The sequence below is a fragment of the Tripterygium wilfordii genome, chromosome 12 (genome assembly GCF_013401445.1).
Source record: "Tripterygium wilfordii isolate XIE 37 chromosome 12, ASM1340144v1, whole genome shotgun sequence".
In the NCBI taxonomy this organism is placed as follows: domain Eukaryota; kingdom Viridiplantae; phylum Streptophyta; class Magnoliopsida; order Celastrales; family Celastraceae; genus Tripterygium; species Tripterygium wilfordii.
In genome coordinates, this window is record NC_052243.1 from 5,403,060 (window position 1) to 5,425,664 (window position 22,605).

The following is a 22,605-nucleotide window of genomic DNA, read 5'->3' on the forward strand; positions in this document are numbered from 1 at the left end:
CTCTTTATTGTACTCCATCTTTATGGTAGTTTGAGTGTTTATGGGCCTTAATTACCTAATTTATTGGGTGAATCAATACAATTAGGTTTATGATCTTTTCAAAAACACATGTGATGCGTGTATATATATATATAATATATAATATATAATTTTAGGGAGCGATTATATACACCACATTTTTTGTTAAATACAACTCTAGAGTTAAAATACACCATAATATCAATTTAAAATATATGTGTTTTTATGAATACACTCTCTCAATTTTACTATTATACCCTTTAATATAATTTGATGAATGCACACCCACAAACAAATATACAACCCCACTCATTTTAGAAAAATCACGCTTCTGACATATTGGCTTGCCATTGTGGCAACATTTTCCTGTAGACCACTCCAAAAAAGGAATTGAAAAGTAACATTGTCAACACCGATTGCAGGTTTTGAACAAATAAGAACTAAAGTGTACTTTGGGTCATACTCAAAAACTCCTTCAATAGTTTTTGCCCCTAAAGTTCTCCCAGATGACATTTTTGAAGAAAATATGTGTGCTACACATATATATTCACTTGATTAGATTGCCTTCTATTGGATATATAACTTCTGAATTTATAATACATTTGAATTTGAATGTATTTAACCATGAAAACTAGGGTATAAGATGGAATGGGTAATGAAATTCTAGTGCAATCAAATCCCTTATCTTTGTCGAGAGATATACTTGCACATTTCCTATTATTGGGACTGTTTTAAGGGTAATTGTTGTCGGGGTGTTGAGACACAAATTATCCACTTGCCAACTACTAGTAAATGGATAAAAATTCTAATGGTAAGATAGTCTGGACCAAAAAGAGTATGTACAATTTTGTCATATAAATATTATAAAATGACGTTATTGTCCAAAGATTATAAAAATTTTATGGTGTTGTTTTTAACAAAAGTTGCGCATATTTAATCACCTCCATAATTTTGTCAATGCGTTATTATTTCAGTTTTTGGTTTCAGCTGAATTTCGTTTTAAAAACTGAACCAAAATTCAAAATTATCAAAATTTTAAAATCAAAAATTGAAAAATCGAAATCGAATTAAATGATTTTCGGTTTGGTTTTGAATCCCCTGAAGACTCGAAACTTTGTTACGCATGGTTGATGGTTCCATGTTTCTGACGTGGTCAAAATGGCCCACAAGGATGCCTTACGGGCCATACCCCACAACCCGCCTTCACTTGTTTGGTGTTTCGATTGACAGAGAGTAGGGTTTTTCCAAGCACATCCTCCTCCTAAATCCCAATTTGGTGTTTCGATTGACAGAGAGTAGGGTTTTTCCAAGCACATCCTCCTCCTAAATCCCAATTGTTCTCTTCTACGTAGCAATTAGCTCGAGCTAGGTTTCAATTTTACAGTGATTGAGCAAGTAAATCGATAGGGGAGAAGAAATCGGAGATGGGTGCACCAAAAAAGGGTGCAGCTAGGGTTACAGAGGACCCAGAGGAATTGACCAGAACTCCATTGCAGGCCATTCTACTCGCAGATAGCTTCGCCACCAAGTTTCGTCCTATCACTCTTGAACGCCCCAAAGTATGTAATTACTTCGTCGGGGTGTGTGTAAATTTCTTATGCGGATTGTAGTTTATTCAATTTGTGATTTTCTATTGCTTGATTGCAGGTTCTATTGCCGTTGGTGAATGTTCCTATGATAGATTATACATTGGCATGGCTTGAATCTGCTGAGGTTGAAGAAGTTTTCGTTTTCTGCTGTGCACATTCTAAGCAAGTAATTGATTATCTAGAGAACTCTGAGTGGTTTGACCAACCAAACTTCAGGGTCACCACGATAGAGTCCCACAATTCTGTTGGTGCAGGAGATGCTTTACGGTTGATTTATGATCGTCATGTTGTAAGTTTATCTCCCCGCTTGTGAATCTAAGTCACTATATCTGTCTTCATAGGAAGTCAAAACATCTTTGAATGCAACTTTTTTTTGGGTGTCTTAGATAGTGTATGGCTCCCTTGTACAGTAGCCATGCTTTTTTATTAGCTTCTTTTCTTTTTGTTGCGTGCACTATTTTCTGGTCCACTTCCATAGTGCCCTTCAGTTATATATTTTTTGCATTCAAAAGGGGAAAAAAGTTCTCTTTTTTTAAGGTGTAGGAAGTCAAAACATCTGTTAGTCAGATGACGCAGGAGCTACTTATGTTTGATTTCCATGGACATTAACTCTAAATGAAGCTGGAAAGCCTTTATTTGTTATTCAAACGAAAGTTCTAACTCTCTTTGCGTGGATTGTAACATGAATTCTGAAGGGGTGGTTGTTATTTTCACCAAAGCTTTAAATGTTAATCTTATGCTCCAACTTGCATCTCTTTCTCAATCTCAAGGAAGCCGAAAAGGGTTCATGATCCTTGGTGTTTTAATAAAATTTAGCCTTTAAAGCAATATGATATTATTTGGCAGTCAAGGTAGCATATGGAGTGTCTTATGTTGTTTGTTTTATTGCAGCAATAGAGTTTCTTATCTATTTGATCTGCAAAGTCTTCAACGACTGAATAGTGAATATAAAGTGTGATGGTATTTTCTAGACTTGGTACTCAGAATCTCAGACTGCCGCAGCATCTATTTTTTAATTTTAGAAGTAGCTTTAACTTTTAAGTTTCTGTCTATTCCTTTTAAAAAAATGGTGTTTTGCAAAGGTCTTGAACTGCGCTTTCACCCCATCCCCAATTGACAGCTGTCTTGGAAAGAGATTTCGAAGGAACCAAGTTCAATAAGTACATTGCATTTTTTTATGCTTTAATGTAGTATCTTACTTTGTTGAGTTTGTTTGTGACAATCTAATGATTCTTCTTTCTTATTCGTGTTTGAAGATACATGGGGACTTTATCCTTATTAGTGGAGATACAGTGAGCAACATGTCACTTACACAGGTGCTCCAGGAACATAAGGAGAGAAGAAAAAAAGATACTAATGCTGTGATGACAATGGTTATCAAGCAGTCGAAGGCATCTCCAATCGCTCACCAATCACGACTTGGTACTGAGGAACTTTTTATGGCGATTGATCCCAATACTAAGCAGCTTCTGTATTATGAGGAAAAGGCAGACCACTCAAGAGGGACCATATCCCTTGATTGTTCGTTGCTCGCTGATAAACCTTCCATAACTTTGCATAATGACAAGCAGGTTTCTGTCCCTAATTTTTCCCAAAATCTCTTCATTTTGATATTCCATATTACCTCCTATCGCCTCTATTCTAGGCCTCAATGTCATGCAGTTTTCTTTTTGGTGACACTCTTTTCTCTCTCATAGACATACAAATTGGGACCATTTTAATCTATTCAAACTTTGACAATTGATCCCTCATGCTTGCATTTCTTTCTTTTTGGCTTTAGTTTCTTCTGTTGGCAGGGTTCTGTTAGTCCTCTCCATGTTTCCTTCGATTTTTTTGCATTAAGATAAAGACTAGATTACTATAAGATGGGCCAGCTCCAAATTTTCTGTGTTTTGAATTATTACATGGGCTTAATGGAACTAAAAAAGGCATGTTTTGAATTCATTACTATTTAGCATTTACTTGGCCTGTGCAAATGATGTCTTTAAAAAAATGGATATGTTTGCTTTGGCGTAACCTACATTAATGTTCATGTTGTTGCTGCTTCAGTTTCTTTTTGGTTGATGTGTTCTTTTATATTTTGTACATCTCTTTTATTTTTCTCTCAGGAGTCGGGAGTAAGATCCACTTTATGAAATTTATTTTACTTTCAAATGATCTTATTGAATACCCATGATTTCTTTGCATGATTGCTATGATCCACTTTATGAAATTTATTTTACTTTCAAATTATCTTATTGAATACCCATGATTTCTTTGCAGGATTGCTATATTGATATATGCTCCCAAGAAGTTCTTACTGTTTTTAAGGACAATTTTGACTATCAGCATCTTCGCCGCCATTTTGTCAAAGGATTGCTTATGGATGATGTATGTATTGCTTGATTTACAGTGAAATATACTTTCTTTACAATTCACTTATTTTGTGGACGTGCTTACTGCTCAGACACATGCATTAATCTTCATTGCAGTAGCTGTTCACATCCCCCGACCCTAATTAGTAAGAAATCGTTAAACATCTAATAAAAGGCACATCTAGTGTACACGGTGAATGAAAACAGAAAAAAAAGAATAAAGAATAATAGAACGGCTGTAGGGTAAAATAAAGCTGAAGGTTCAAGTAGAAAGCATCTGCTCGAAGGGGGAAAGTGTAGAAAGAAACTTTTCCTTGATTGGAAAATAGATTTTTCTTAAGGCAGCAAGGAGGTGCAAATACATAAAATTATTGTCTGTGCTTTGCACATATAACCAGCCACCTTTAATCCTTTTGTTACCATAGGAAATCATCCTATGGAAAAAAACGAATGCCCAAGTAGGTGCGGGTATTTATAGTGTTCTCTTCCTAGGGAATTGTATTGTGTATTACATTATTGTACAGCATAATGAGAGGATATTTGAAATGTGTGCCTTGAACTGAATGTGAGTTTTGCTCGTTGTCCAATTGAGGTAGAATAGATGCATCCTTCTCTAGTTCTCTTCCATTTCATCCAATCCAAGTCTATAGAGAATATTTGGTTTACTTATTGCCAAAGAACTGTCAAAAACTCTGCAAGTGAGGCTTTGCAGCTTGATTGAATTCTGGGATTTATTGCACCACTTTGAATTACTGAGAATTTTGCGTTTGACTAGCAAATATACTAGTAAATTCATTTAAGGTGGTCATACATTAAGTTGTCACTGTTCACTACATTTCTGATTATATATTATGATTGCTAGAAGTAAGACAAGCACCTTGTCGGCTCTTCTCTCAATCAACAAAAGAAGCAGTATCTTGCTAGACTTTCTGATATTCACTTTAGGATTCATTGGGTTGAGCATCATTTGGTTGGAGAGGGGTAGTTTTTATGTTCAATTAGAACTGGGCCCTACTGGAAATGCAACTATTATTTGTATTGTGACAACATAAATGAACTTGAGAGAAGATTAAAGTTTAATGTATTTAAGTTATGTGGCAATAATATTTTTTTCCAGTTCTGTGATCTTCCACTAAACGTAAAACTTTTATCTCAGAAAATGGTTTTGAGTGATTATATTTAGCTAATTGCCTATGCTTTCAGATCACGGGTTACAAAATATTCAGTCATGAGATCAACTCGAGCTACGCAGCTAGGATTGATAATTATCGAAGTTATGATACCATCAGCAAGGACATAATTCAGAGGTGGACATATCCATATGTTCCAGATGTAATATTTTCCGGAAATGATGCAGCTAAACTTGAAAGGCAGGGGATGTATCGAGCATCAGGTGAGGATGTTATAAATGGATTGATAAGTTTTGATGTATTTTCTTCCAAGAATTACTTTCTATGGCCAACAACACTCCCCTTTCCTTTTGAGTAAATAATTGCTTGATGTAGCTAACTGGCCAATTACACATTTAATATTGCTCTATTTAGCATTTTACACTTGTAAAAGGAATGCCAGGTTCTGTTATGCCTGATATCTTTGGATAAAACTGTTTTTTGTACCATGCATGCTTAATTTCTTAGTAATGTCTTTTGAAAATTTCTCTTCCGCTTTATGTTGTGCGTTGGACATAGATGCAGTAGAATGTGGTTCAACTTTTATGATGTTTGAGATTTCTGAGAATTGTATTTTATGATGTGTTTGAGTAGTTATTTCATATGGTGTTTTACTCCCTTGATTTGTGTTTATTATTTCTGTTGTTTTGATGCTCTCGTGGTTTGCTAAACACTGAAACCAGTTACAGAGTGAAGAAGAAATTGGATGGCAGGGTAGAAATTTTTTAGTTAATGGGAACTAGATTAAAATGTTGATTGTCATCTATATCAAATATATAAGCGGGGGAAGGTTCATTTTTGTGCTTGCTTGCATGCATCTCTGAACATTATGGGTTTAAATGAGCTGAGCTGAGGTGAGCCGCTTGGCTAGCCTTAGGATCATCTCTCTTTTAAGATTACGGAGCTTGAGCATCTGCTTGAGTCATGCACTTTCAGCATTAAAAAACTTTGGCTTGGGATGACTCGTTTAAAATTAGCTGATCCACAGCTGTAGCCCTAACTTGACTTTCGATTTGACTAAAATCTTTAAAAAGCTCGAATTTAACCTTGTCATCAAAATCAATCTAATTGAATTGAAAACCACCACTTTAAATACAAGCAGGAGAAAGAAACTTTATCTCATACCAGTTCATTGTGAAATATTTGCTTAACCTTTGTCGAAATTTTAATGTCAGAAAGTTCCATAGACAAATAATGAAATAAGGAAGGGTTAATAGGTTAATTGAATAGCTAGGTTTTTAAAGCAGCTCTTCTGTGGTGTCATTTCTTTCTAATATTTTTGCCTTAACCACCATATTATAGTGATATTGTAACTGGCACCTTTTCATTTGCCAGTCGTGGTATCCATTTCCATGATATAAACTGAAACTATGACATTCTTTCTTTTGTAGTGAGAAGCAATAATTTTTATGTTGTGTACTTCCCCAAAAGCTTCTCGTTGACTTTGATTTGATGTCAATTTTTGTCAGAAATAGAGCAATCACGCTCTGCAAAAATTGGTCCTTTTACCGTTATTGGAAAGGGTACGAGAATAGGGAATGACGTCAAAATTGCAAACTCAGTTGTCGGAAATGGATGTAAAATTGGGTCAAATGTCGTCATAGAAGGTTCATATATTTGGGATAATGTCATCATTGAAGATCACTGTGAGCTAAGGCATGCAATAGTATGCAGCGGGGTTACAATGAGGTCAGGAGCAGTTTTGGAACCTGGTGTTGTATTGTCTTTCAAGGTACATGCCACTACATATCTGTCATATTCCGTTTATTTTGGCTCCCTCTCATACTATTAGATTTCCTTGTGAATTTCATTGAAAGGTTTGTATCCGGAGTTCCTTGTGACATGCTACCTTATGTTCTCTGACTGAAATTTAAATGCTTTTGATTTAATTCACCAATATTAATGTAGTTTTAGTTGTTCATATTGAGTATGTTAAATTATCTTAATGTTGGTGGCTTTCGAAGAAATTTAAATTTTGTGCCTGCTATGGTCTTCTTTTTTTTTTTAATTTTTTTTTAAAGTTTGGAGAGTTCAATTTGACTTGGGACTTTTGTTTGTCGTTGGGGCAGTGTATAATCCAAGATATTTGAAGCCCTTAATTTTAGTTTCATTTTTTCATGCCTTTGTTGACACTCACGAGTTTGTTTCTTTTGTTTTTGTTAATATATTTAATATTTGAATGACTATGAAAACAATAAATGAGAAGTTATGGCGTTTCATTGACCTATTAAGTTATTTTTCCCACTTTAATATTATAGACTAACCCAATTTCTTTTGCTCTGCAGGTTATAATAGGCCAAAAGTTTGTCGTCCCTGCTTATTCAAAGGTGTCTTTACTTCAGCAGCCAATTGAGGAAGATAGTGATGAAGAGCTTGAGTATGCAGAAAATAGCAGTGGAACTGTAGATTCATGTAAGTGGCGAGCATAACCTTTGTCGTAACTTGCCTTGATGTTCTAATTTTTTTAAAGGACTTTTTTTTAATGGAATTTTGTTAATAGCTATAAATATTCCTAGGTAGTTCTGGTATTGTCCACCACAGTTTCCTCCTCATCTAGCCTTTGTAGAGCTTGCTTCTTCTTCTTCTTCTTGTTTTTTTTTAAATTTTACTTCTTGAAATTTCACTTCTCGAAATTTCACAAAATTTCAACAAATTTATGTAAAGGAGGTTTGAGTTGTGTTGTTCAAGGGGTTGGGTAGAGATTTCATGGGCCATGAAACGTTTAATCACACTAGCTTACAAACCATTTAGCCATAAAAGGAAGAGAGAGCCTGAGATGATAGAGGGTGGATTGGGTGCAGGCAAAGTTAGTGGAAGGCTCTTTTTGAGAAGTGAAAAAGAATTTATTGAAGGAGCACCACTATGTTGCAACCAAAGAAACAATTACAAAGAGGATAAACTGATACCATCAAAGAAATTAGTGCAGCAATCTGATAATAATCCGGAAAGAAAATTAAGAGAAGGAATATGAATAACATGTTCGAAACTAGGGGTATAATTTGAGATCTGAGGATAACGTGCATCTATCAGAAATAATAGATTAAAAAAAAGCCACACAGAGTTTGTTGGAAGGATGTGTCCAAAGGTTGAGGAAGTGTGCAATGTTGAACAAGGGAAAGGGTATAGATAGTGAGAGTACCGGAGACAAACAACCAAAGAACATTTGGATTGAGCTTCCGTTTTGGAATGTAGGGCCAAAACTGTGATCCATATCGGAGAGAATAACTCGATTGCTTTATAAGACCAGAAGGCATAAACAACAGAATCACAACCATAGTCAGTCAAGTGGGGTAAGAAAGGTCTATGTCTTTTAGGTAAGTGAAAAGAAAAGCAGGTTTGGCCTATGAATGGAAACAGGCCAGCCAAACAAATTAATGCCAAAAATAATGCTGTAACGAAGGTTCAAAGTCCAGAAAATATTGTGTGTTAGAGTTTAAAGAATGAATAAAAGGCAAAGCTCAACTGGTAGCTTTGGGGGTGGAAGTTGAACAAAAGATAGGATCCTCCTTTGGTTGTTGGGGGGCATTTTTATGTAACGTTCACTTGTGGTGTGAGAAGTGGGTTTTTTTTGGGCTAGGGAGTGTGGCCGGAGGAAGCTTCAACAAAATAAAAGTAAGAAAAGGCTGACAATAATAAAATATTGATGATAAACACAAGATTCTGGCAATACCCCTACTGATGAAAGTTAAAGGAAACATAATAAAACAGACCTAATAATTATCTTTAGAAAACATAAAAGGACAAGGCTAAAAGCTAGCTTGAAAAGTGTGTGAGGTACCAAATCGGCCATTATCTGGGATCTTTTGATCTTGAAATTTTCTACTCTACACTATCTGCATTAGTGGCTTTTGGGAAGGGCATATTACCATCACACAGGAGTGGTAACTCTTGCCTGCTATGTGGTGGCTATAGACTTTTGGTGAACTTTTGCATTGATGTGTGGAATGAAGATTTAGGAAGGTGAGTGTTTTTGTTTGTTAAAAGTATAGCCAGGAGTAAAGAATCTATGGTGGGTGGGAATTTCACCATTTTTGTCCTTTAATACTGCTTTTGCTATGTTATGATGAACATAACTCATAGAGTTGTGGCATGAAAATTAAATTTATTTGTATTTTGTCTGCTTGGATAATTTGCCTATTGGTTGTTTCTGTACGGCTCACCTACATGTTATTTGTAGCAATTCTATTAGTTATAATGGACAAGAGCTTTATTGTTTCGTTTTGATATTCCACGTGATTTGCAGTGATCACAGGTGCAGTAGATAAGTTAAATGGAGTGATGACGCCTGCAGCTGAGGTTAGATATTACTCTAGTTTTCATATTCTGTTACCCAGAATAATCTCTAGTGTGTCTGTTTTTGTCAGTCCTATGCTATACATATTGTGAAAATTAATTATATGAAATATCACTAAGCTTGTAGTGTTGTGGTGTGTCTAATATGCAAAATATTGAGGCTGAACATAGCACCGTATCATAGTAGTCGTGAACGTAGTTCTCACTTGTCAGTATCATATGATACTCTATATACATCTTATTTGTTGATTTATTCATGTGTTTTGTTGAGGTGCATCTAGAGGAAGCTCAAATTTGAAAATACAATGTACAATATCATTTTTTCTAGCGTGTATCATACTCCACAGAAAACCTTAGGGGTTTTTTTGGAGGTAGAGAGGAGGGAGGGAGGAAGGGACAATCTGCTTAAGTTGTATCAAAATCTGGTCCTCTTTACTTTATATCAACTTTCTGGAGGCCATTGACTCTTTCTATTTGTAGTTCTTTCCACCCTCTTGGTGCTTCAGTGATAAGCCTTGCATTGGCTGAGCTACTTCAATGTCAAGAAGTATCTCAATCTTTTAAGATCTTTTGGTACTAAAGTAGGCATCCTTGCTAATATTGAAGCCATCAACTACTTGTTTCATCCTAAATTTCTATGCAAATTATCAAACCAGACTATAAATAGCTTTTTTCAATTTACATGCCTTATGTGACTGGGCAAATTTAGGAGGTTGCTTTATGATATACCTCATCCAAAACATAATGTAAGCAAGATTTTATGCCTAACTTATGCATTGATAAGTGTCATTTTTTTTGAAACTTGGTTCTCAACAACCAATTCTTGGCTCTCTAAACATCGTAACAATGTTCTTGATATTTTCAACCTAGAATAGTGGTGCATTCTTTGTGCCCTGGAATAAAATTTTCTTTCACACTAAAAAAAAAATGAAAAGTAGTCTAAGATGGCCATTAGGTTGAAATTAATAACGCATTTGGGCTACAATTAGGTGTTAGTTTGATTTTTAATTATTTAGTCTATTCGTGGTATTATTTTTTATTTTAAATGGTCAGATTTTTTTTTGAATGGAAAAAAAGTTATTCAAGCACCAAGAGGGTGCAACCCAAACAAGTTACAAGGAAGAGCTACTCAAATGATGAAAACTGTTCCCAGAAAAGGAAGAACCCCAGAACCTAAGACAGTCAAACCAACTAGCTAAGAAAGAGTCTATGGAGAATAGTTAGATTTTTTATTTGGTACATTTCCCATCACAGCACAATTTATTATTAGTACTTACCAAAAGAAAACAATTTATTATTTGAACTTGAACCCTAACTGTTCTAGGGATAGGCTGCGAGTCTATGTATCCTTGTACTTCCTGCTTATGAAGAGAATATTTTTGGCTAATAAATATAGTATTTGAATTCTAATATTTGAACCATTAAAAAATAATTCTAATATTTGAAATATTGAATATTATTCCAAGAAAGTTAATTATAGTAACAGAAGGCGTAATTTAACTCAGACAATGGTCATTCAGTTGTGTTCCAGACTCAAATTTTTTGCAAATTTATTTGTCTGGTGTACTTTTACTCTTTTTTGTTTTTTTGCCCTTTTGAAGATTTGTTAGCTTATCCAAAGGAAAATAATTGTGTACTTTAGAATGGTTGATAAGCATGAATCTTAAGCTTTTTTTTTGCAATTTTGCTGCAATTCCTCTATCCATGGTGAATGAAGGGCATGAGACTGGAGTATATTAACTTATTATATCTGGGTGATTCATTATGTATTTCAATATATTTGTTATTTGCCTCTGCTAATTGTTTTGCTGTATTAGGTTGGTGATGGTGGAGCTGGCTATATCTGGTCAATATGCGAAGGAGGTCATGAGGAGGAATGGAGGCATTCAATTGCCCCCATTCCTGCTGATAAACTTGCTGAGGCTATACGGGCAATACATGATGATCTTGAATTGTTAAATCACGATGGTAATGCTCTCTCGTCATCTGGGGAGGTCAAATGTGAGTTGGACAGTGATGATTCTGAAGATGATGAAGATCCTAGAGATTTCGAGCAAGAGGTGAAATGAAAAACATCAAATACAATACTGGAATTGAATATGCATTTTATACCGACAAAAGGTTCAAATTATTATTTATTTGTTATGGTGTGTAGGTTGAAGCAACTTTCCAGAGGGCTGTTCTTGAAAACATTGAAGTAGGACATGTGATCCTAGAAGTTAACTCATTGCGGTATGCTACTTCTATTTTCCTTTTATCAATAAATGCCTTATTTTAATGTGTAGTAGTATAACTACTATTCAATTTTTATCTTTATTTATAGTTTTAAAGTGTAAACTTAACTGTGGCAGCTTACTTTTGAACATTTGATCTATATATCCAGAATTGTGGCAGTCATCAGTAAACCCTCTAACTTTAACGGTATCCTTTGGCGACGACATCAGATGCACTCTTCCACTCCAACCAATCATTGTTAATTTTATGGGATCCATTCCTCCTCAACCTCTATACTCTTGTATCGCTTTTGATCAATTTTTATCTGATCTTCATCTCCTCTTTCTCCTTTGCTAATTTTTTACTTCATGTACTCTGTTTCAGTGCTATCTCTTCCCCACCACATTTTATTAAATCCTAATACCGTCTTCTCCTTTGCTAGATGTTCACTTCATATTCTCTGTTTTTAGTCGTCCTTATTCTAGAAACTGGTGATACCCAATTATGGGCTTACATGTGGCATCTTACAGAGAAAATTGAACTGGTGGAGATATATGTGTGTCATGATTAAGGGATGGTATATCGACTGTCATCAAATGAAGGTCTTTTTTCCGTGAAAGTTGAAACACATGTTTTACCAGAAAAGTATATTTCCTCTCTTTACATTTTGAATGAAGTACATGGGCTTCTAGTGTACCTGCCCATAATAATATTAATCTGCCAATCATCTTATTTTTTTTTTTCTAATTTCCTTTAGATTCCAACTCTCCTAGCCCCTCTAAACTCTCTTGATGTCCAAACATTTTTCTCTAACCCGTACTTAGCCACAATGATTTTTCTCCAAAGCCTAGTCTCCTCATTAGCAGATCTCTACAACAATTTCCCGAGGAGGCTCTTATTTGAAAGAATTAACAATTTAATCCCTAATGCAGGCTTTTCTTCTTTTTTTTCTCCGATCACAATCTCCGATTTCGATTGGTGATTTATGTGTAGTACTATTTGTTTTTGGATGACTCAAAAGTGGAAACTGTCAAGTGTCAAGCTTGGTCTGTCGGTTGTTTATTCCTTCTTATGTTGTTGTTTGAGCTAAATGCAGTTGTTTTGCTGATCTGCCTAAGTTTGGACTAACTTGGTTAGTTAGTTATGCAGTCATTAATTACAGTTAGCGGTTAATCAAGTTTTGCAAAAGAACTTTTAAGCCGTCAATACTTCCTTTGTATCAACGGTTGCGATATGTTTTCAGCAGGGTACAAGAACCTGCTGTTTGGGAAATTAGGGTTAGGTTGATCATTCTGAAATTCACTATCGGCTGTTCCTTCTTTTCTGGAAACCCTCATTGATCTTTCATTTACAAATTTATCGTGTTCTTGTGATTTTCTGTTTTTCCTTGCATTTGAGTTGTATTCAGTCCTCTCAATTGGGAATCTATAAATTCTCTATGAAAGTCCTTATGTTCAAAACCCAATTCTTTGTGTATTTTACCCAAATGTTGGGAATAGCCCACATGATTAGTCGTGTTGGCTAAATCTCTCTGCAATCAGAAGATCGAGTGAATCATTGATATGGAAAGATCACCAATACACATCAATACATATGATACTGAAACCGTATCCCATGATATTTAAAAACTAATACGTGTTTTACGTGCATCATATGATATTAACAAGCATGAACCTTACTCTAATGGGCTTTGATGGACGTGCTCTTATTACTGAAGCTCATGTTTGATCATCTATAGAAAAATAACTCAACGTAAAAAGGCAACTGACAGTTACGCCTATAGCCTCTCTACTATGCCTAAATGTCAATGATGCCCCCCACCCCAAACTTTTTTTTTTCTTTTTCATTTTCATTTTCAGCAGCTCCTCTCAACTTTTTTTCCTGTTGTGAAGAAGTCTTTCTAAATGACCATTTGCTAGAGGACAGTTAGTATCGGTAAAATGCTGTAATGGCAGTTGCATACTGTATTATAAATTTATAATACATGAGATGGCTTTTTTCGAGTAAAAAATATTGTATTTTATTTTTGTTTCTCTGACCCTCCCTTTTTTTCTTCCTTCCCTAACATCTCCATCGTCATCCGAAGGCCCAGCTAGAGTCCCCAACTGTGTACGGTTTCTCTGATCTGCATTTGTTCCCACCAAAAGATATTCAAAACTCCAGGATTCTGTGGGTGGCCCCTTGACTGCAGCTGCGACAACTAGTTGTTGGGGTGGTTTAGACTGTTAGTGTCTAGAGGCTATTAGGGTATTAATCCCCTTTAAAAATAAAATAATTTGTCACAAACTTAGTTAAGCAAGCTTTCAAACAACTTAGTTGCTGAAATCCTGGATCATATCTTGGGGTTTGGAAGCATACTTTTTATTCTCTTGTAAAATCTATAGCGTTCCTGACGATTATATCTATGAGTTTAACTTTGCATGATGGGTAAGTAAGGGGCTGATTTCTGAAACCCTTCTTATCTATTATGTTTCATTTTATTTTCTTTGTTTAACCCTTTTGTATTCCTTTCTAAAAATTTCTTTTGTTTTCAAGTGTTGTTCTTGCTATGTTGCTTATAAATTAGTTCAACACTATCAAAGTCTGAAACTTTTGTGTTTTTCCTCTAGGTTGGCATACAACATGAACTCAGATGATTGTGCTGGAGCACTATTTTATTCAATGATGAAATTGGCACTAGAAAACAGTTCTGGGGGTCGGTAGTTTCTCACTCATGTCTCCTTTCATTTTCCATTTTCATAATATGCTCAATCTTGTGCATTTTTCTTTGTGTTCACTGAATATTAAAGTTACTCTATGCAACCGGAACATGATTGCTTAAAATAAGGTTAAGATGTACATGCGAACATGTGGCCCATTGGTAGAGTTGCAGTGGTGCAACCTAGAGGTCAATTCCTGGAAATAGCCTCTCCACATATTATGTGGGGTAAATCTCCACATATTATGTGGGGTAAGTTTTGCGTACATCTTGCTTGTCCCCGACCACACCCACTGTGGGAGCCTTGTACGCGGGTGTTGCTTACATACCACATACCATGCTCATGTTGTCTTGTTGGAACATTTCTATGACTCTTGTTTTCATCATTTGGAGCTTGGTTGCTGCAGATCTAACACTAGTCACTGACTTTCAAGTTTATACTTGATACTAGGGTTTTTGTATCCCCCAGTTATTTCATTCTGCAAATATGAAAAGTTCCGTGTGTGCTCACTTTGTTGTATCCTGTTTACCTATGTGAATGACCTCTGTGACTTCTAATTATTATTATTATTTTTGGTCTATTTTTTGTCACTTATCATGTGTCATAAGAGGAGGTTAAAACTTAAAAGTCTAAATTTCTCATTCAGGATAATCCTTTTCCCCCAGAAATGATCCCTTGTTTTCACTTTTTTACCTTTTCTTCGAGGCTTTGCCATAGACCAGTTATGGTATTTGCAACTTATAAAACAAGTAGCATAATTTGTGGTGATACATTTTTCATGTATAATAGGCATTTGGAGAAACATTTGATTACTAGAAAGCTTTTACGCAATTCAAAGATATTTGAAGTGATCCATAGCTACAGCCTATGCCTCCATTTTTGTTCTCACCTGCTATATTTGTTTAAGCATCTTTTTTGTCTGTATAACTACTTCCCCTTATAGCACATGGCCCTACCTTGTGCGGTTATAGTTCTCTTCTTCACATTCTACAAAGCGCATAAATTGTGCTTTAGCTATGGCTTTATAATACATGTGAAGTATCATGCCTATATTGGTATGCTGATACTCAAATTGCGTACCCCTATTACATCATCATTCTCAAATTAAATGTTTACAACTACTACATTGTGAGTGTTAAAGGTTAGCTACTTGTCATTCATATATATATTCTAACACTCCCCACGTGACACTCCCCCTCACTCATTGGCTGCGCAATCTGACGGTCCAAAACGTGCACAACAAACGATGTCCAACACTAGGGAATCTCACAAGGTTCACACTTAGGGCAACAACAAACACAAACAAAGGCCCACACTTGGGGCAACGCCCCAACGACAAATGGAGGTTTAAATTACGGAAGCTAAGGTTTAAACCCAAGACTTCCTACTCTAACACTATATTAAGATTAGTTACTTTGCCATTCAATTCAATAAATTAACTTGTTGGTTTGAGGTGTTTCACATCATTTATATATATATATATATATATATATATATATATATATATATATATATATTCCAACACTGAGGAAGGAATACAGGTGGGGATGGTTATTTTACCCCAAGAGAAGGTTGGGGGAGTTCCAGGAGCATTCCATTCCCTCTCTTTCCTCCTTTTCTTGTTTGATAACGGAAAATAAGTAGATAAGCTCATAGCCTAACTGTTTCTGTTCACGTTAGCAGTCATGTTATGATAGTTTATTTGACATGGTTGTTTGTAACTGTTCTTATTTTGTAGAAACACGTGATTACAATCATCACAGTTCCATGTGTTGGAGCTGGCAAGACTTGAGGAACCTCATTCACAGTTCTTGCAAATTGTTGAATGGCCACCTCTAATTAAATGGATTACCATTGATCCATAAATTGCTTTCTCCATATTATTTTACGAGATTTATGTAATTTTATGAGCTTAAAATAGTATTTTTGTTTATGAGGATAGAAAAATTCTAATGCTGATATAGATGATAACTGAACTGAAGAGCGGCTGATTTTTTGGGTCTCATTTCTTGCATGAAGCCTAAACCTGTTTCCTCACAATCCCTCTATGTAAATTCCCCAACCTCTTTATTTTCTATGTTTATTTACTTGCATGAAATTTTTTTATTATGATCCAAAAATATAGTGGATATATTAAATTTCATATGGAAGTGTGTATTTGTGTGTGAATTTTGCTGTACCTATGTGTTGTCTGCATCTTAATTCCTTTGAGGATTTTATTTTTGTCTCTCTGTTCGTAGTCGTGCTGTTACTGCATACTTGCAGCATAAAATTCTTGTTTTATATATGGATGCAAAATCGTTTGTGGTAATATCTCTGTTCAGAATCTCTTTGGTTTTCTGTTCTTTATGGTTCCTGCAAAGGGAACATGCACAAAATTGAGAAGTTCTATAGGAGTTACATTTTAGCTTGGACTTTCTCATTTTAGCATTTAATTTTTGGCTTTGCTAATTGTTTTCACCTTTACAGCTATTTTACTGTCTTTCTTTCAGGTGAATTGCTTAAAAATGCTGCTAATGTTATAAGTACGTGGCAGAAACTGCTGAAGTCCTACCTTCGAGAAATAGATGAGCAGGTTTGTACCTTTTTTTCCCCTCCAAATTACACATATTACTGGGAAATTCTATTTTGAATGTTAACTCCTTTTAGCAAATTATGTTTTTTGCGAGAGAATCTCAATGATTAGTTATTTAGAGGTTCTCCTTGATTGCTTTTGAATTTTTGATATTTGCAAATGGGAATTTTTCCTACCTTCTAGCTATCAAACATGGTTATTGCTCCCCCCATCCTTTCTCTCTCCTCAGGAATGGTAAAGAGACTTCTGTTGATAATGTAACCCAGAAGGTGTTAAAAAATAGAACTGGGAAGCATCAGTTTATGTAAAGTAAATATGTTCTTCCCTTACATTTATCTCGCAAGTAAATGATAAAAAAGATTTTTATTTTCCCCATCCACTCAAGAATCCATGTGGTTTCATCGCAAAGATTCTTTTATTGTGTTCTCAGCAAATTACTCAACAACTCATTAATGTGTTGAGTCTTGAGTGAGTATTTTCTCCAAAGTGCTTTCTAGCATAAAGAGCATCGATGGAAAATTACAGAATTAATTCATCTCTCTTCCTTTGAGTTGTCTCGGGTGGACAATAGCTTGTAACCATTTCTCATTGAACTTACTAGTTGAAGCTTGGACCCTCCTCAGGTCCAATTTACTCAAAGGGCATGCCATCTACCCAAGGTCTTTATGAACGGGCCTCCTTGAAGAATTCCTTATTGTGACTTATTTCCCTTGCCTCATGTCTTGATCCTCAGTCATCTTGCCTTCAATTTTGCTAATATGATTATAGCCTTTATGAATGATAGCTATCCTACAGAAAAAGTCTGGAGGACTATTACCTTGTTTCAACCTTAAGTACAGTAAATTTGTCCCAAAGCGATTTACTCCTCAATTTTGCTGCCTAATTCCTTTATAATCTTACTTCTCTCCCTCGTACCTTCCCCCCAATACCTAAATTTTCGGTTTTCTCACTTCCTCCAATGTGGCCACAGGGGACCCAACGGTCCCAACCCCGCTGAGTGATTACTAGATACTATTGGTCACCCACTGACCGCTAGCATTGTTCTAAATGCAAGATGCACTAACTAGATTTGAACCCAAGACCTCCGAGTTTACTATTGGTGCTGGAGTTCAAGTTTCGCATTCTCATGTGTTTTCCTGTTTGGATCTCACGAACCCCTCCATTGGCTCGCATATTGGTGGTCCATAATGCTCCCTTTTACTGGTCTGGCCCGAAAAACCCGCAATCAATTAAAATTGGAACCTGCTGGTAATCAGCAGCCTGCTGCTGTCCAATTGTTGTGTCCTAATGGATTGATCGGGCCCATAGTGAGCAACATGTGCATCATTGTTAACGTTTGCCTACTCTTTGATTTTGTCATGAGAACATTGGGCCTTTGGTATCTCCTGGATTCCCTCTTCAAAGGTCCCAGTTTGTGCGGGTATTAGGGATTGGGGGTTTATTTTCAGCATGTTATACATCTAATATGTTTTTTAGAGTTACGCATTTGATAGATGGGGTCATATTTCTTAGTAATTATACACTATGTTTGCTGTAGTTTTTGTCCTATTAGACCCGATCTTCAAAAGTTATGGTATTTTTATTCTTGGGTATCTTATTTATCGATGAAGGCATAGACTTCTCCAACTTCTTTCCTTGCCATCATGCGGCAGTATATCTTGCAATATCACTTGGGGTTTGTTAAAATTTCTTCCCTCCGTGTACTTCATGTTTCTGTTATTGCTCGTATTATCTAAAGTTTTCTCATACTTGGTATTTCTTGTGGTGTTTTGTATTGTGATCACTATATGGAAAAAGTGACAGTTCTTTCCTTTTTCCATACTGAATAGAATGTTGTCATTGTTACATTACCCTAGAGTAAGATTTATTGGTTAATCAAATCAATGGCTAGGAAGTTACTATGTTGTTCTGTGATGTTCTTGTTTCATTTTATAATTTCACTTGTATTAAATTTTAATGTCTCTGGTGCTCAACAGATAGAAGTGTTACAAAAATTGGAAGAAATGTGTCTGGAATCTGCTAAGGAGTTTGCACCATTGTTTGCACAGGTATTTTTATTGTCTTCCTTTATGATTTCTCTGTCAAAGGGTTTTTTTGAGTAACTTATTGAACATATTTGCAGTAATTATGGTTTAGTTCATGATGGTGATTTAAATTGCCTTGGTTTAACTTGACAAAATATTAAATTCAGTCTAGAACTATATACCCTTACAGCAGCCTCGCTTATTTAACCCTTGCTACTTTTAAATGACCATGAAATCCCTCTTCAGGAGGGCAAATAACTGATATACGAAAGATATGCAGGAGCATAATTTTTTTTAACTATTTTGAATATCTTCTTGGTGCTTCCCTTGCTTTATTTTGGTCTACAGTTAGTAGACCTTTTAAAGTAGTTATGTGTCTTTTCACGGGTTTCAATGGCTTGTTTAAATAGATTTTATAAGATATCCTTTTCCCATGACCCTAGCATAAGTAGTTTCTTAGGACTTTCTGAACAGATGTTTATTTGCCGCTCTGAATTTAAGTTATTATTCAACAATTGAGACTATCAGTCCAATTCTTTTGCTTGTTATAAACTCTATTTTGCTGTTTCTATCACTACAGTGTTATATTCACTACTTCCAAAAGGTTATCCATACTTTGTACGCTTTCCTTCACATGGTGTTTTGCCATACGGGGTGTCAAAAGAAAATATGTGTGCACTTGTTTTTTTGAATTTTGAGTTCTCCAGGGGGAACTTTTAGCGTGGACCTTGGTTTTACTTTCATAGATGCTCTTAAAAAAAATTTTATATTTTGCTCTTCCATTTAAAAAAGAAAAAAAAGAAAAAAGAAAAGGGATGGATCATTATAGAGCGCTCTCGAATATTCCATGGTATTGTGCTCGTGAATTACTGGGAAAATTCTTTGGTTGTGTTGATGAATTTACCATTGAAGGGTGTTAATGGATGTTGTCAAGTCTTCAAGGATCCTAAATCTTTGGCTTGTTCTCCTGATAATTTTAAATGGTGTCCAGAGTCTGTTTGGGTGAGGTAAGTGCAAAAGATTGCCTGTGCACACGGTGCATAAAGGTGACAATAGGAAGATTTCAATGGCATTTTTCAAAGATTGCTCTCTATCATGATATAAATTTTGTCATTTTGCTTACCTTTGCCATCAGTGCTGTCTTTGGTTCCTACTGGCCTCATGGGGTGTTGGGGAACTTTAATTGTGGAACCAGAGTGATGTGTTATATACTTATTGATATTTAACATGCAATCTTTAAAGGATGTTACCCTTTTCCTTTAGTTATTGTGACAAGCTAGACATTTAGACAACGTATTGTTAAGATCTTCATATCCAAAATATTGACTGATCTTTGGCAAGAACACCCAAGCAGTTAATACCGTCTTTGTAACATCTGACATCCTATGATTAACTGACATAACATAAAATTAATTTAGCGAATTATGGTTTCTGCTTTTATTAGCATGCAATAACTGAAGATGACAGTAAATTTAGTGTATTACTCGACTGTTATGTCTGTGCACCTAAAATTGGCGGAGAGAGAATTTCGTAGGGTGGCATAGCTTTCACAGCCATGCAAAGAATTAGTGTGGGTTCAGATTTGTGATTTTTTTTCCTTGGCTTATGTGCACAAGTTTTCCACCGTCTTGTAGTAAACATGCTTATACTGTGCTTCAGGGGAATGGATCAAGAATTTCATCCATTCATCTTTATGCAACATAAGTGGGATACAGTGAGTCATATTAGTTATCTGATAGAAGTTGCAATTCCCTATATGAAGTCTGTCTTTAAACCTATATAAAAAAGAAGAGTTGATGGCTAAAAGATTTGCAAATGGAAGTTGTAGAATTGCGTTTTTTTTTTTTTTTTTGGTTTCCTTCAAATTGGTTCCCAATTGAATATATATAAAGATGGAAAGAAAGAGACTGACATTTGGGCTTCAATTTAACACTTGTAAAATACCTTGATAGCTCAGTGTTTGTAAGTTTTAATTTATTATTTAGACTACTGGTCAAGTAATTGGTTCTTTTCACAGATCTTGCATTATCTATATGAAAAAGACCTTATAGCAGAAGAAGCTATATTGAGGTGGGCTGATGAAAAGAAAGATGCTGATGAATCAGATAAAGTTTTTGTGAAGCAGTCAGAAAAATTTATTCAGGTTAGAAATTTATCCCTTTTTACTGGGTATTATGTCAATTTATCAATTACTATATGTGGTATCCTTGCATTATACTTATTATGTGGTCACAATTTGTGTGCATAATCACCAACTAAAAACATATCAGAAACAGTATATTATTTCTGTCGACATGCAGAAACGGTGATATTTATGTGTGCTTATGTGTCCATTGATCTAACAATCATATGGGCGTGCTTGGGTCTAGTATCTTTTCAAAAATTAAAGTAAAAAATAGAAATTAGAAGTAAAACGGAGAGAGACAGTAGAGAACTGAAGGATTCACCTTAACCTTCCATCTTACTTGCCGAAGAAAAAGATCCGATTCTTAGCAGTTGAAACTTTGGTTTGTATTTGCCTTCAAATCTGTGTTAATTTCAGTTCCATGTTATTGGCATGCGATTAGAAAATCACCATGACACAGTTAATGCACGGCTCTTTGGATAATTATTTGTTTCAGAATGGCCAAAATGTTATGTTGGTTCTTGACTAATCGTGTTAATGTCAAATCTTTTTTGTACTAAAACATCATATTGTCGACATTGCACATGACATACATGCCTGTCTTGTGCAGTGGTTGAGAGAGGCTGATGAAGAAGAAGAAGAAGAAGATGATGATGTAGAAGATGATTGAGACTCAAAAACTTTGTGTTCTGCCTTTTTGCTGTGCAATCTTTATTTTGTGCATACCACTGCCAAATGTTGTAAATGGTCCTGTTATGCTTTACCAATTACCACCTGTTTTAGCGTAAACTGGTAAAGTTACTGAGAAGGTGGAGTGGGCGAGCAAGCTAACCTTGAAGACATAAGGCGGCATATGCCTTCACAGCAAAAGCCAACGCTACCACATTTACCTGGTCCACCTCTCGGTGGTGGTGCCCACCTGGTGGCGTATCTCTCCTCCTCTATGAGACGCCATAATCTTTTGAGCCGGTTCATTGAGAGGTTCTCAGACTCACTGTGTACTTGTGTAAGCCATAACTCTAAGAGTGTCAAGTCTAATTAAGTTGAGTTGATTTGAATTATATCTCCAAATTCAGAGTTGAATCCTCTCTTTAAACCAATTTCATAGATCAAACATCACACACAAAATTGCAAGGTCAACAACTAAATCAATCAAGGCAGAAAATCACATGCAAATCCCAATACACAACATGCAAGGTCAACAAATCAGTTTGCACAAAATAGAAATGCATGAGCAAATGTGTTAGGATAAAGTAAATAATCAAAGCCTTTTAAAAAACAAAGAGTAAATAATAAAAGCAATAAAGAAAAACGGTAAAATATAAGGGAACACAGATAATTTATAGTGGTTCGGAGACTTCACTGCAATGTCCTACTACATTCACTACCCAAACAAACATACCTATCTATGATTTCAAAACCACTAAGCATTGTGGTTTTTACAAGTTCATCCCCAACTTATATGTTTCCAAACATGCTAACCCTCAAACTTGATCATAAAAAGCTTCAGGTTCATCCCAAACTAGAGGTTTTCATAAGTTTACC

At 35.4% G+C, this 22,605-nt stretch overlaps 1 protein-coding gene across 1 annotated transcript; it reads left to right on the forward strand.

Moving 5' to 3' along the window:
- The first annotated feature begins 1,278 nt into the window (after positions 1 to 1,278).
- Positions 1,279 to 22,121, forward strand: LOC120011444 (translation initiation factor eIF-2B subunit epsilon-like). The gene is made up of 15 exons (XM_038862557.1): positions 1,279 to 1,577; positions 1,666 to 1,896; positions 2,864 to 3,178; positions 3,870 to 3,977; positions 5,165 to 5,354; positions 6,600 to 6,862; positions 7,416 to 7,542; positions 9,374 to 9,426; positions 11,241 to 11,483; positions 11,579 to 11,655; positions 14,247 to 14,332; positions 16,829 to 16,911; positions 18,888 to 18,959; positions 20,953 to 21,078; positions 21,671 to 22,121. Exons 1-15 carry the CDS (start codon positions 1,443 to 1,445, stop codon positions 21,728 to 21,730), a joined length of 2,169 nt encoding a protein of 722 aa, XP_038718485.1. The 5' UTR covers positions 1,279 to 1,442; the 3' UTR covers positions 21,731 to 22,121.
- Positions 22,122 to 22,605: the final 484 nt, after the last annotated feature.

Coding starts and splice junctions, on each gene's coding strand:
- LOC120011444 (XM_038862557.1), top strand. CDS start 1,443: ATGGGTGCACCAAAAAAGGGTGCAGCTAGGGTTACAGAGGACCCAGAG. Junction 3,179..3,869: donor CTTTGCATAATGACAAGCAG/GTTTCTGTCCCT, acceptor ATTTCTTTGCAG/GATTGCTATATTGATATATG. Junction 11,484..11,578: donor CTAGAGATTTCGAGCAAGAG/GTGAAATGAAAA, acceptor TATGGTGTGTAG/GTTGAAGCAACTTTCCAGAG.